A 14,799-nucleotide genomic window follows, 5' to 3' on the forward strand; every position below is an offset into this window, starting at 1 on the left:
CTCCCATGGGGAACTTTATCAAACGCCTTACTGAAGTCCACATAGATTACATCTATCACTCTGCCCCATCAAAAAACTCAATCAAGTTTGGAAGACATGATTTCCCATGTTCAAAGCCATGTTGACTATCCCTAATCAGTCCTTGCCTTTCCAAATACATGTACATCCTGTCCCTCAGGATTCCCTCCAACAACTTGCCCACCACCAACATCAGGCTCACTGGTCTATAGTTGCCTGGCTTGTTCTTACCACCTTTCTTAAAAAGAGGCACCATGTTAGCCAACCTCACCTGTGACTATCTATGAATCAAATATCTCAGCAAGAGGGCCAGAAATCACTTCTCTAGCTTCTCACACGGTTCTAGGGTACACCTGACAGGTCCTGGGGATTTATTGACTTTTATGTGTTGAAGACATCCAGCACTTCCTCCTCTGTAATATGGACATTTTTCAAAATGTTGCCATCTATTCACCTACAGTCTATATCTTCAATGTCCTTCTCCACAGTAAGTACTGATGCAAAATACTCATTTAGTATCTTACCCATACCCTGTGGCTCCACACAAAGGCTGCCGCATTCTCTCCCTAGTTACTGTTTTGTCCTTAATGTATTTGTAAAAACTCTTTGGATTCTCCTTATCTCTATTTGCCAAAGCTATCTCATGTCCTCGTTTTGCCCTCCTGATTTCCCTCTTAAGCATACTCCTATTGCCTTTATACTCTTCTAAGGATTCACTCAATCTATCCTGTCTATACCTGACATATGCTTCCTTCTTTTTCTTAACCAAACCCTCAATTTTTTTAGTCATCCAGCATTCCCTATACCTATCAGCTTTTCCTTTCACCACAACAGGAACATACTGTCTCTGGACTCTCGTTATCTCATTTCTGAAGGCTTCCCATTTTCCAGCCATCCCTTTACCTGTGAACATCTGCCCCCAATTAGCTTTTGAAAGTTCTTGCCAAAGACCGTCAAAATTGGCCATCCTTCAGTTTAGAACTTCAACTTTTAGATCGAGTCTATCCTTTTCCATCACTATTTTAAATCTAATAGAATTATGGTCGCTGGCTCCAAAGTGCTCCCCCACTGACACCTCAGTCACCTGACTTGCCGTTTAGAGAATCAGAATCCTTAGTGTGGAAACAGGCCCTTCAGCCCAACAAGTCCACACTGACCATCCAAAGAATAACCCACCCATGCCCATTCCCCTACCTTATATTTACCCCTGACTAATGCACCTAACCTGCATATCCCTGAACACTATGGGCAATTTAGCATGGCCAATTCACCTAACCTACACATCTTTGGACTGTGGGAGGAAACTGGAGCCAGAAGGAACCCATGCAGATATGATGAGAGTGCTAACCACTGAGACACCGTGTTGCCCCTTTCCCAACAGTAGGTCAAGCTTTGCACCTCCTCTGGTACGTATATCCACATACTGAATCAGAAAATCTGCTTGTATACACTTAACAAATTCCTCTCTATTTAAACCCTTATCATGATGGCAGTCTCAGTCTATGCTTGGAAAGTTAAAATCCCCTACCATAACTACCCAATTATTCTTATAGATAACTGAGATCTCCTTACAAATTTGTTTCTCAATTTCCCTCTGACTATTAGGGGATCTATAGTACAATCCCAATAAGACGATCATCCTTTTCTTATTTCTCAGTTCCACCCAAATAACTTCCCTGGATGTATATCTGGGAATATCCTCTCTCAGGACAGCTGTAATGCTACCCCTTACCAAAAATCCCTTCCTCCTCTCTTGCCTCCCTTTCTATCCTTCCTATAGCATCTGTATCCTGGAACTTTTTTTTAAATAAATATTTTATTGAAAGGTTATTTTATAATCACAGACCTAGAACACAGAACATAGAACAATACAGCACAGAACAGGCCCTTCGGCCCACGATGTTGTGCCGAACATCTATCCTAGATTAAGCATCCATCCATGTACCTATCCAATTGCTGCTTAAAGATCGCCAATGATTCTGACTCCACCACTCCCACGGGCAGCGCATTCCATGCCCCCACCACTCTCTGGGTAAAGAACCCACCCCGACATCTCCCCTATACCTTCCACCCTTCACCTTAAATTTATGTCCCCTTGTAACACTCTGTTGTACCTGGGGAAAATGTTTCTGACTGTCTACTCTATCTATTCCTCTGATTTTTTACCGCTAATGGAGTCAGGTGTTACTAGGGGACATAGCTTTAAATTAAGGGGTGGTAGGTATAGGACAGATGTTAGGGGTAGATTCTTCACACAGCGGGTTGTGAGTTCATGGAATGCCCTGCCCGTATCAGTGGTGAACTCTCCTTCTTTATGGTCATTTAAGCGGGCACTGGATAGGCATTTGGAAGTTATTGGGCTAGTATAGGTTAGGTAGGATTCGGTCGGCGCAACATCGAGGGCCGAAGGGCCTGTACTGCGCTGTATCCTTCTATGTTCTATGATCATCTTATAAACCTCTATTAAGTTACCCCTCATCCTTCGCCGTTCCAACGAGAAAAGGCCGAGAACTCTCAACCTATTCTCGTACGACCTATTCTCCATTCCAGGCAACATCCTGGTAATCTTCTCTGCACCCTCTCCAAAGCTTCCACATCTTTCCTAAAGCGAGGTGACCAGAACTGCACACAGTACTCCAAATGTGGCCTAACCAAAGTCCTGTACAGCTGCAACATCACGTCACGACTCTTGAATTCAATCCCTCTGCTAATGAATGCTAATACACCATAGGCCTTCTTACAAGCTCTATCCACCTGAGTGGCAACTTTCAAAGATCTATGTACATAGACCCCAAGATCCCTCTGTTTCTCCACCTGACTAAGAACCCTACTGTTAACCCTGTATTCCGCATTCTTATTTGTTCTTCCAAAATGGACAACCTCACACCTGGCAGGGTTGAACTCCCTAATCCTGTTGCCATTCCTTTTTCATGTCCCTATTTGCTCTTCTCATTGCTTTCTTAACTTCCCTCTTGGACTTAGAACATAGAACATAGAAAAGTACAGCACAAAACAGGCCCTTCAGCCCTCGGTGTTGTGCCGAGGATTATTCCTAATTGAAAATAAAACAATCTAACCTCTGCGCCCCTCAATTCACTGCTGTCCATGTGCATGTCCAGCAGTCGCTTAAATATCCCTAATGACTTTGCTTCCATCACCACTGCTGGCAAACCATTCCATGCATTCACAAATCTGCATAAAGAACCTACCTCTGACATCTCCTCTACACCTTCCTCCTAATATCTCAAAATGATGACCCCTCGTGCCAGTCAATCCTGACCTGGGGAAAAGTATCTGGCTATTGACTCTATCCAAGCCTCTCATTACCTTGTACACTTCAATCAGGTCACCCCTCTTCCTCCTTCTCTCCAGAGAGAAAATTCCGAGCTTAGTCAACCTCTCTTCATAAGACAAGCCCTCCAGTCCAGGCAGCATCCTGGTAAATCTTCTTTGCACCCTCTCCAAACTCTTTACATCTTTCCTATAATAGGGTGAACAGAACTGGACACAATATTCCAAGTGTGGTCTCATCAGGGTCTTGTAGAACTATAGCAAATCCTTGCAGCTCTTAAACTCAATTCCTCTGTTCATGAAAGCCAAAACACTATATGCTTTCTTAATAATCCTAGCCACTTTGGTGGCACCTTTGAGGGATCTATGCACTTAAACACCAAGATCCCTCTGTTCCTCCACACTGCCAAGAATCGTGCCTTTAATCCAATATTCAGCATTCAAGTTCGACCTTCCAAAATGCATCACTTTGCATTTATCCAGGTTGAACTCCATCTGCCATTTCGCAGCCCAGGTCTGCATATCCTGTCTAAGCACACTGCAGCCTGCAATAGCCCTCAATACTATCAACGGCACCTCCAACCTTTGTGTCATTGGCAAGTTTACGAACCCATCCCCCAACCTTCTCATCCAAATTGTTTATAAAAACTACAAAGAGCAGAGGCCCAAGAAGAGAGCCCTGTGGGATATCACTCACCACTGACCTCCAGGCAGAACACTTTCCATCTACAACCATTCTCTGCCTTCTGTTAGCCAACCAATTCTGAATCCAGATCGCCAAATTTCTCTGTATCCCATACCTCCTGATTTTATGAATGAGCTTACCGTGGGGAAACTTATCAAATGCCTTACTGAAGTCCATAACACCACATCCACTGCTCTACCTTCGTCAAACTGTCTCAAAGAACTCAATAAGACTTGTGAGGCACAACCTACTCTTCACAAAGCCATGCTGACTGCCTTTGACTGACTGATCTGTAATTGCCAGGGATTTCCCTATTCCCCTCCTTGAAAAGAGAAACAACATTCATCTCCCTTCAATCCTCTGGTACAACACCTGTGGAGACTGAGGAAGCAAAGATCTTTGCCAGCGGCTTAGCAACCTCCTTTCTCGCTTCCCAAAGCAACCTAGGATAAATCTGGCCGGGCCCTGGGGCCATATCCATCTTAATGTTTCCCAACCTTTCCAGCACATCAACTTCATCAATCTTGATCTGTTCAAGCCTGTTTCCCAGCTCTTCAAAGTTCTCATTCATAACAAGGTCCCTTTCCTTACTGAAAGCTGAAGCATTTAGGGCTCAGACTCCATGCACAAGTTCCCTAGCTATCCCTGACTGGTTCTACCTTCTCCCCGATCATTCTCTTATTCCTTACTTCTCGTATTCCTCTAGGGCTGCAGGTGAATTGCTCCCTTTGGACGTGCTAAAACTTGGACTGTTTATGGATAGCCAACCATGACTTTGTGTGTGGGAAATCGTGACTCACAAACTTAAGTTTTTCGAAGAGGTGATTAAGAAAATATATTGAGGCAGAGCTGTAGACATTGTTGGCATGGACTTTAGTAAGACTTTTGACAAAGTTCTGCATAGTAAGTAAGGTTAGATCACACTGAATTCAGAGAGAGCTAGCCAATTGGGTACAAAATTGACCTTATGATAGGAGACAGAGGGTAGTGGTAGAGGGTTGTTGTTTGCACTGGAGGCCTATGATCAATGGGGTGTTGCAAGGATTGTTGTTGGGTCCACTTTGTCATTTATAGAATCGATTTGAATGAAATATAGGAGGCATGGTTAATAAAATTTGCAGATGACATTAAAATTGCTGGTATAGTGGACAGTGAACACTTAAATTCCTCTCCACCTAAACCCTTAATACTATGGCAGTCCCAGTCTATGTTTGGAAAGTTAAAATCCCCTACCATAACCACCTTATTATTCTTACAGATTTGGAGATGCCGGTGTTGGACTGGGGTGTACAAAGTTAAAAATCACACAACACCAAGTTATAGTCCAACAGGTTTAATTGGAAGCACACTAGCTTTTGGAGCGATGCTCCTTCAACAGGTGACTATCACCTGATGAAGGAGCGTTGTTCCGAAAGCTAGTGTGCTTCCAATTAAACCTGTTGGACTATAACCTGGTGTTGTGTAATTCTTACAGATAGCTGAGATCCAACTTTGTTTCTCAATTTCCTTATGACTATTATGGGCTCTGTAATACAATCCCAATAAGGTGATCATTCCTTTTTTATTTCTAGCTCACTCATTGACTTAGAGGAGAAAGTGAGGTCTGCAGATGCTGGAGATCAGAGATTAAAATGTGTTTTTGGAAAAGCGCAGCAGGTCAGGCAGCATCCAAGGAACAGGAAATTCGACGTTTCAGGCATAAGCCCTTCATCAGGAATCTTCTGGCATATAACAGATTAAAGAAAATTAAATGTTTCTGATTCCGTATGTGGATGTACCTACTAGAGAATTCTTGCCTCACGCAATTGTCTATGTGGAGTTTGCACATTCTCCCTGTGTCTGCGTGGGCTTCCTCCGGGTGCTCCGGTTTCCTCCCACAGTTCAAAGATGTGCAGGTTAGGTGAATTGGCCATACTAAATTGCCCATTGTGTTAGGAGAAGGGGTAAATATAGAGGACTGGGTCTGGGTGGGTTGCTCTTTGGAGGGTCGGTGTGGACTTGTTGGGCCTAAGGGCCTGTTTCCACATTGTAAGTAATCTAGTGTGGGGCAGCACGGTGACTCAGTGGTTAGCACTGCTGCCTCACAGCACCAGGTCCCAGGTTTGATTCCAGCCTTGGGCGACTGTCTGTGTGGAGTTTTCACATTCTTCCTGTGTCTGTGTGGGTTTCCTCCGGGTACTCAGGTGAATTGGCCATGCTAAATTGCCCCCAGTGCTAGGTGCATTACTCAGAGGGGGGTGGGTTACTCTTCGGAAGGTCGGTGTGGACTTGCTGGGCCGAAGGGCCTGTTTCCACACTGTAGGGAATGTAATTTGCCAGCTGTCACATATGACATGTTAAAAATGCAAAGATCAAATAAAAAAATTCTAAAGCTGATTCCCTATGAACACAAAGAAATTAAGTACAGGTATTTTTCGTGCTACAGAATTGCACATTCAAAATAATCAAGCTTGCACAGTTTTATTTTTAATAGTTTTATTTGTAAGGCAATTCTACAAATACACATCTTCAAAATGGAAGAAAACAAAGCAGGTCTATTGATCACATTAAGCTATGGGCTCAGCACAATATAGAAATAGAATACAATTTTATTCTTAGCATTGTTCACTGGAAGGAGAAGCTGGCACTGGGAAGGCCTCCACACCATTGACTAATAAACTTCAACACATCTTGACACTCTGGGCTATGAGTTGTCTAGAAATAGAATAAAATATTTATATCAATTGAAATGGATTGACCACCTTTGCCATATGTGTAAATCAAGGTATTTAATTTGAATAGAAAATACTGGGGAAACTTTGCAGGCCTGGTAGCATTTGTAGAGAAAGAAACAGTTAACATTTGAAGTGGAATGACCCTTTATCAGGCTTGAAATGCTAACTCCGTTTCTTTCTTCAGATACAGCCAGGCCTGATGTTTCTCCAGCAGTTTGTTTTTATTTCAGATTTCCAGTATTTGCAGTTTTGTTCCAAATAAAATTGAATTCTTAATCATTCCTGATTGTTTGCAAGTGACCTTTGCAAATGATTTTGCCTGAATGTCAACTTCTTGTAAATGTTTTTAAAAATTTACAGCCAATAATGGTCGACAGTTGAAAAAGGTCAAATATGTACTTCCATTGTGAAGTGGTTCTGGCTAAAACATTTGTGAAGACATTGGCATAGTGATAACGTTACTGGACAAGGAATCTAGACACCTAGTCAATCAATCTGCTGACATGGGTTGAAATCCCACCTTGGCAGCAGTTGGAATGTATACTGAATCAATAACTCTGGAATTGAAAGGTAACCTCAACAAAGGTAACCATGATTGCCATAACACCCCATTTGATTTGCTAATGTCCGGTAGAGAAGGAAATCTGTCATCCCTACTGTACCTAGCCTGGATGTGATTCCACAAACATAACAAAGTGGTTGACTCTTAACTGTCTTCTGGGCAATTGAGGATGGTAATTTAAGAACTTTGCAAATCTTTACCTTCACTGCCATAAGAAATTTGTTCCAATCATCTTTGTTTGCTGCTTTTCCAGGTCTTTTGAATTCAATCTTGTTACGAAGCACTGGATAACCTAAGTATGCACAAAATAAATTACATTCAGTATATGAAAAGTGAATTTTGAGGAAATGTTTGTAGATGTATCATGACGTGTAGAGGGATAAAAGGATTCAGGTTTCTACATGTTTTTAAAAATTAAATATATTTACCCTATAAAACCAAAAGAGTGGGTATGTGTAGCACTGTAACACTAGGCTATTAAAGCTAGAAGCTTAGAGGTTCAATTCTATGTGTTGGCTGACCTCATCCAGAATGGCAGCAAACAATTAAAACTAGTCTCTAGACATCTTGGGCTAAGGTGAAGCAAGATCCTTAAAGGATAGCATCTGACTTAGTTGTATTGTTTTCCAGACCAAACACATACAAACAGGTATACTGGGAACACCCTATTATTGGATGCATAACAGAGTAGTTGAAAATCACACAACATCAGGTGATAGTCCAACAGTTTATTTGGAAGCACTAACTTTCAAAGCGCTGCTGCTTCTTCAGGTGGTTGTGAAGCAGGACTATAAGACACAGAATTTAAAGCAAAAGATTACAGTGGTACAATGATATTGAACAAACCTAGATTGTTAAGTCTTACATCTTTTACTGATTTTGTTGATTTTGGTTCTTTAATATCTAAATACATTATCAAGATAATTTGAGGTTTTATAACAAAAGGTGACATCTGACTAAATGTGTATACACATGCAGAAGACAGAGATAGAGTGAGTGTGTATATGTGAGTGTGACTGCACATGAGTGTGTGTTTGCATGTGTGCAAGCTTGGTAAAGTATGTGAGTGTCTGTGATGGGGTATAAGCCTGTGAGAAGGTGTGTGCGTGAGTGTGAGAGGTTTGTGTGTGTGTGTATGAAAAAGGGTCTGCGCGTGTTTGCACGTGTGTGTTTGAAAATGTGTGAGTGTGAGATAGAGAGAGAGAGAGAGAGAGAGAGAGAGAGAGAGAGAGAGAGATAGAGAGAGAAAATGTCTAGTGCAGTAGGGTCTCCTGTAGTGTGATATGAACTCAAGGTCCTGGTTGAGGCCATCATCATGGGTCTGAACGTGGCTATCAGCCTCTGCTTGGCTACTTTGTATTGTTGCCTGTCCTGAAGTCCACCTTGGAGACTGGTCACCTGAAGGTCTGAGGCTCGAATGTCCCTGACCACTGAAGTGATCCCGGACAGGAAGGGAACATCCCTGCCTGGTGATTGTTGTGCGGTGTCCATTTATCCATTGTTGTAGTGTCTGCTTAGTCTCATCAATGTATCAGACTTCGGGGCATCCTTGCCTGCAGCCCATGAGATAGACAACGTAGGCCAGGTCACATGAGTACCTGCCGCATATATGGTGGGTGGTATCCCCACATGAATTGGTGGTATTCATGTCAACACTTTGACACGTATTGCCATGATAGGGTTGTGGTCGATACTGTCCTGAAGGATGGGTAGTTTGCTGCAAACAATGGTTGTTTAAAGGCAAGAAGTAGAGGTGTGGGGAAGGTCTTGGTGAGGTGCTCATTCTCATCGATAATGTGTTGCAGGCTGCGAAGGACATGACACAGTTTTTCAGCTCCCAGGAAGTACTGGACAACGAAGCATACCTTCTCGCCTTTAAACAACTACCAAACCTTAAACAGATCACTGTTTGCAGCAAACTGCCCAGGCTTCAGGATAACATTGACCACAACACCATACTGCCTTGCATGGCAACCACTGCAAGACGGATACCACCATTACACATAAGGACACCACCCCACCATGTACATGGCAAGTAACCATGTGACTCAGCCTATGTTGTCTATCTCATACACTACAGACAAGGATGCCCCAAGTTATGATACATTGATGAGACTAAGCAGACTCTACGATGATGAATGGACACCACGCAACAATCACCAGGCAGGCGTGTACCCTCTCAGACAGAGAACACCAGCGATCAGGGACATTCAGGCCACAAATCTCAGGACAGGCAACAAAGCAAAGTGGCCGAGCAGAGCCAAGTTCAGTACCCATGAGGATGGCCTCAACCAGGAACTTGGGTTCATGTCACACTACAGGAGACCTACTGCACTATACAGTCTGTATCTCTTTAGTGTACACACACACACACTTTACCATCTTTCATACATTCACACATACACCTTCCACACTTTCACCCTCACAGGCTTATACCCCATCACACTCACACACACACACTTTACCAAGCTTGCACATATACAAACTCTCTCACATGCACTCATTCTCACACACACATGCACACACTCTGTCTTTCTCTTCTGCACGCACACACACATATACACTTATGGAGTGAATTTGTATTGCAGAATTATATTTGCAGATACATTCTATTTTGCTCAAAAAATGCAGAACCTGCAAGCAGTCAATGCATGTAATATTTGTAATTCCACTTTGGAAACAGAATCAGTTTGACTCAAGATTGGGATACAGACAGACTCTAACCTCACACCTTTAAGATATTGTCTGAGCTCAGGTGTCACCTTTTGTTATTAAACCTTAAATTATCTTGAGAATGTGACTTCAAAGAAGTTATGGGATTTAAAAGAACCAAAACCAGCAAATCCATTCTAAAAGATGAAAGACTTAACAATCTAGGTTTGTTCAATGTATCATTGTATCACTGTAATCTTTTGCTATAAATTCTGTGTCTTATGGTCCTGCTTCACAACCACCTGAAGAAGCAGTGCTTTAAAAGCTAGTGTTTCTAAATAAAGCTGTTGGACTATAACCTGGTGTTGTGTGATTTTTAACTTTGTCCACCCTAGTCCAACACTGGCTCTTCCAAATCATAACAGAATAGTGTTACTGCTTCCCAGAGATATAACATGTATTCTAGAGAAATGAAAAGGTACAGGCATACAGTAATTTTGAAAAAGACTAGAAAAAGATGGTTGCCATCATCATTGCTGTCACTAAGAAGCAAGAACCTAAGGGCAAGATTACGGTGAAGTCAATTATTCATCCATCATACTATTCACTTTGTACTGACATCCACTAACATACATTGACCATTCAATTCCAAAACATTTTTGGAACAGAGACACAAGTCTAGTTTTGAATATAAACATGATTTACTTTAATTAAATTATAAGGCATAAAAATATGAGGAACTATGAAACATGAATAATCCAATTAGGCCCAATTCCTCTGAGGGACGTATGCAATTCACATAAAAGACTCTGCTCAAGTCACCAGTAGCCATGTAAGATGATCAGCTACATGTAATCATTGAAACATACGAAGCTTTATGAAGTTGTTTTCCTGACCCCTTTTCTAATAAATCACAGTTCCAAATAATAATCAAATTCTACCCAGATGCAGCAAAAATAAGTTTGTTGAACACTACAGGTGAATCATCCCGTACTCCAGCAATACCAATTCCATAGATAATCTAAATTTATCCTTATTCTTATAATCATGGTGCACGAGTACATTAGATTAGATTAGATTAGATTACTTACAGTGTGGAAACAGGCCCTTCGGCCCAACAAGTCCACACCGACTCGCCGAAGCACAACCCACCCATACATTTACCCCTTACCTAACACTACGGACAATTTAGCATGGCCAATTCACCTGAGTTGGCCATGAGTAACCATATTGGTGAGGATGTTAGTGAGTATGGTCAAAGTCAGCATCCACCATATATATGCAGAATGACAGATCATGACATTAGTCAGCAATCATGTATTGCAACCAAAAGGAATTCTACTCCCTCAATGTCCAGTGGTGTCTACCCATACAAAATGAACCATGAAAGTCAATGTCTAGTACCTGAACAGCAGTCGTGACAACTTCAAATTTGGGGGATTAATACAGGGGACAGAAAATAGAACAAAGAACAAGACAGCTCAGGAACAGGCCCTTTCTGCCCACAAAGACAGCACTGACTCAAGATGTCTTTCTAAACGTCAAATCTTTTGCCTCTACATGGTCCATATCCCTCTATTCCCTGCCTACTCGTATCTATCAAAATGTTCAAAGACATTAGATTATTTTTGGGTTCAGAATAATCAATGATTGATTGTAGATTAGATAAACCTGAAGATTAAAACACTTTTGGCCAAGTTGAGGGAGATTTGACTGAAGTCATTTGGACGTATAGGCCCTCCTGGAAAAAAGAATATGCTCAGAGCAGTTAAGGAAATATATTACCTCACTGAATGGGTGCAGTTTGTGAAAATTCAAGGCCAGTTTGAGTGGAGCTCTGAAGATATTAAAAGACTGAGAAAGTCAAAGCTTTCAAATTGTGTAGTTCATGGGACTGCAATTGAGAAAAGGCAGGTAAGTCAAACCTCTAGATTTCATAGGGGAAAAATGTCTGTGTTTTTTGAGTTAATATAAAGTGATGGTGTTGGGGAATAGGTAAGAATTTGTTTGTCTTGTATCTTGAAAGTTTTCAAACTATGTCTTGTTTTATTTCCTTTGTGAGATAAAGTTATGTTTGATTGTTAAAGCAAAATCTGTAACATTGTGTGCTCATATTTTCATAAAACAACTATCAAGTTACATCGGAAAAGAACAAAATACAAATTATCAAGCTGAATTTTATTCTGGGATCTTATTTGTCCACTTGTAACATGAGCTGAAAATGTGTTGCTGGAAAAGCGCAGCAGGTCAGGCAGCATCCAAGGAACAGGAGATTCGACGTTCCTGAAGAAGGGCTTATGCCTGAAACGTCGAATCTCCTGTTCCTTGGATGCTGCCTGACCTGCTGCGCTTTTCCAGCAACACATTTTCAGCTCCGATCTCCAGCATCTGCAGACCTCACTTTCTCCACTTGTAACATGAGCTGGGATTGCAACTAACATACAAATGCAAGGGCAACATGCATACAATGAAAGACATACTGCCATACAAAGTATGATAAAATGGACCATTGGCATAAGACTATAAGGCAAAGGAGAAGAAATAGGCTTTTCCGCCCACTGAGTCTGCTCTGCCATTCAATCATGGCTGATGTGTTTCTCAACCTCCTGACTTTCTCCTGTAACTCTTGAGCCCCATACCAATCAAAAAAATGATCTCTGCCCTAAATACACTCAATGACTTACCTTCACAGCCCTTTATAGTAACATGTTCGACAGATTAACCACCTCATGGCTGAAGAAATTCCTCCTCATCTTGGTTCTAAAGCGTCGTCCCCTTACTCTGAGGCAGTGTCTCTTAATATCTCTAGTGGAAACATCTTCTCGATGTTCACTCTATCTAGGCCTCTCTGCATTCTGTCAGTTTGAAACAGATCCTCCCCATATCTTTCTAAACTCCATCAAGCACAGATCCAGAGTCTTCAATTGGTTCTCAAATGAGAAGCCCTTCGTGCCCAGGATCATTCTTGTAAACCTCCCCTGGACACTCTCCAAGGGCAACACACCCCACCTTAGACAAGGGGCCTAAAACTGCTCACAATATTCCAAATGTATCTGATCAGAACCTACAGAGCTTCAGCAGTACATATCTGTTCTGTATTCTAGCCCTCGCAAAATGACTGCCAATATTGCAACTGTTATGAAGTTGAAAGAGTGTATGGTTACTTTAAGAAAGAAGGGCCTTTTTTGAGTTGAGAGATTGTGATGGCACATGTGACGAGCTGACAAGTGCAGAGAGTGCTGAGAATTGATAAAATGCAACAATCAGCTTGGGGTTGTATTTTGATATTTGAATTTGACCAATTAATTTAAATTATGTCCAGGAAACCAAAATCAATTTAATATGAATTTTATTGTATTGACAACATTGGACCAATGAGAGAGTATGATGTTGGGGTTAAAAAGGGAAGGGCATTTTGGAAGTTAGTCACAGCCAACGGCCATCTGAAGAAATAGACATCATGCTCTCAAAAGAAATCTCTCAGAAGGCAACATCCATGAAAGATACCAAGAAACTGTATACAAAGACACTCGCAGAAAAAAAGATAAGACGACGACTCAGGGAAAAGATAGCAGAATCGGAAGGATGTGAGGAAACAGCAGAATCGAAAGGATGGAAGGAAGGCAGCATTAAAGACTATATGGATTTTGAAAGATTAAGTTGATTTAATGGGAAAAAGTGAGGGCTGCAAATGCTGGAGATCAGAGTCAAAAAGTGTGGCGCTGGAAAAGCACAGCAGATCAGACAGTATCCGAGGAGCAAAAGAGTTGATATTTTGGGCATAAGCCCTACATCAGGAATGTCTTGGGGGTAGTGGTAGGGGTGGGGGTGGGGGGGCAAGGGGGCTGAGAGATACATGGGAGGGGGTGAGATTGGGGGAAAGGTAACTTGGAAGGCGATAGGTGATGGTGATAGGTTGGACTGGAGGGTGGAGCGGATAGGTGGGAAGGAAGATGGCAGATAGGACAGTTCAAGAGGATGGTGCTGATTTGGAGTATTGGATTTGGGATAAGGTGGGGAGAGGGGAGATGAGGAAACTGGTGAAATCGACATTGATGTTTAATAATTATGTTATTAGAGCAGCATTTTAATAGAGTTGGGGTCAGATAGTAATTTGTTAAGAAAAAAGGGACTCAAAGTTGTTAATAGTTTTTGTTCAGTTCAGTACGAAAATAAATTGTTTTTCTTCTTTAAACAGTTGAAATCAGAAGTTTTCTTTAACTCACTAACACTTCTAGCAGATTTTAGCACCACTTCTGGCACCTCCTAGGTGCCAGGGTTCGTGATGTCTCTCATCATGCTTTCAGAATCCTTGAGGGGAAGGAGGAGCAGCCCCAATCATGATCCAAATGGGTACCAACGACATAGGTAGGAAGAAAGATAGGGATGTAAGGCAGAAATTCAGGGAGCGAGGGTGGAAGCTTAAAGTTAGGTCAAACAGAGTTGTTATCTCTGGTTTGTTGCCTGCGCTAGTGAGGCGAGAAATAGGGAGAAAGCGGAGTTGAACACATGGCCACAGGGATGGTGCAGGAGGGAGGGTTTTGGATGCCTGGATAATTGGGGCTCTTTCTGGGGTAGGTGGGACCTTTATAAACAGGATGGTCTTCACCTGAACCAGAAGGGTATCAATATCCAAGGGGGAAATTTGCCAATGCTCTCTGGGTGGGTTTAAACTAATTTGGCAAGGGCATGGAAACCCAAATTGTAGGTCGAGTATACAGAAGGTTGAGAGTAATGAGGTTCGAAATAGGGATTCAAGGTTGCACGAGAGCACCGGCAAGGAAGAAGTTGGTTTGAAATGTGTCTATTTCAATACCAGGAGCATCCAGAATACGGTGGGTGAACTTGCAGCATGGTCGGTACCTGGGATTTTGATG

General features: G+C 42.0%; 1 protein-coding gene across 2 annotated transcripts in view; it reads right to left on the bottom strand.

Annotated features, from left to right (window-relative positions):
* Positions 1–6,485: 6,485 nt before the first annotated feature.
* The window catches only part of ift172 (intraflagellar transport 172), a 242,173-nt gene continuing 233,859 nt past the window's right edge, over positions 6,486–14,799 (bottom strand). For both annotated transcript variants that reach the window (XM_060851638.1, XM_060851630.1), the window contains 2 exons: positions 7,471–7,562; positions 6,486–6,688 (listed from right to left, as the gene is read on the bottom strand). In XM_060851638.1, coding sequence (XP_060707621.1) covers positions 6,599–6,688; positions 7,471–7,562 — 182 coding nt within the window. In that variant the 3' untranslated portion in view covers positions 6,486–6,598. The remainder of the gene's footprint in view (positions 6,689–7,470; positions 7,563–14,799) is intronic.

Source organism: Hemiscyllium ocellatum, chromosome 3 (assembly GCF_020745735.1).
Source record: "Hemiscyllium ocellatum isolate sHemOce1 chromosome 3, sHemOce1.pat.X.cur, whole genome shotgun sequence".
In the NCBI taxonomy this organism is placed as follows: domain Eukaryota; kingdom Metazoa; phylum Chordata; class Chondrichthyes; order Orectolobiformes; family Hemiscylliidae; genus Hemiscyllium; species Hemiscyllium ocellatum.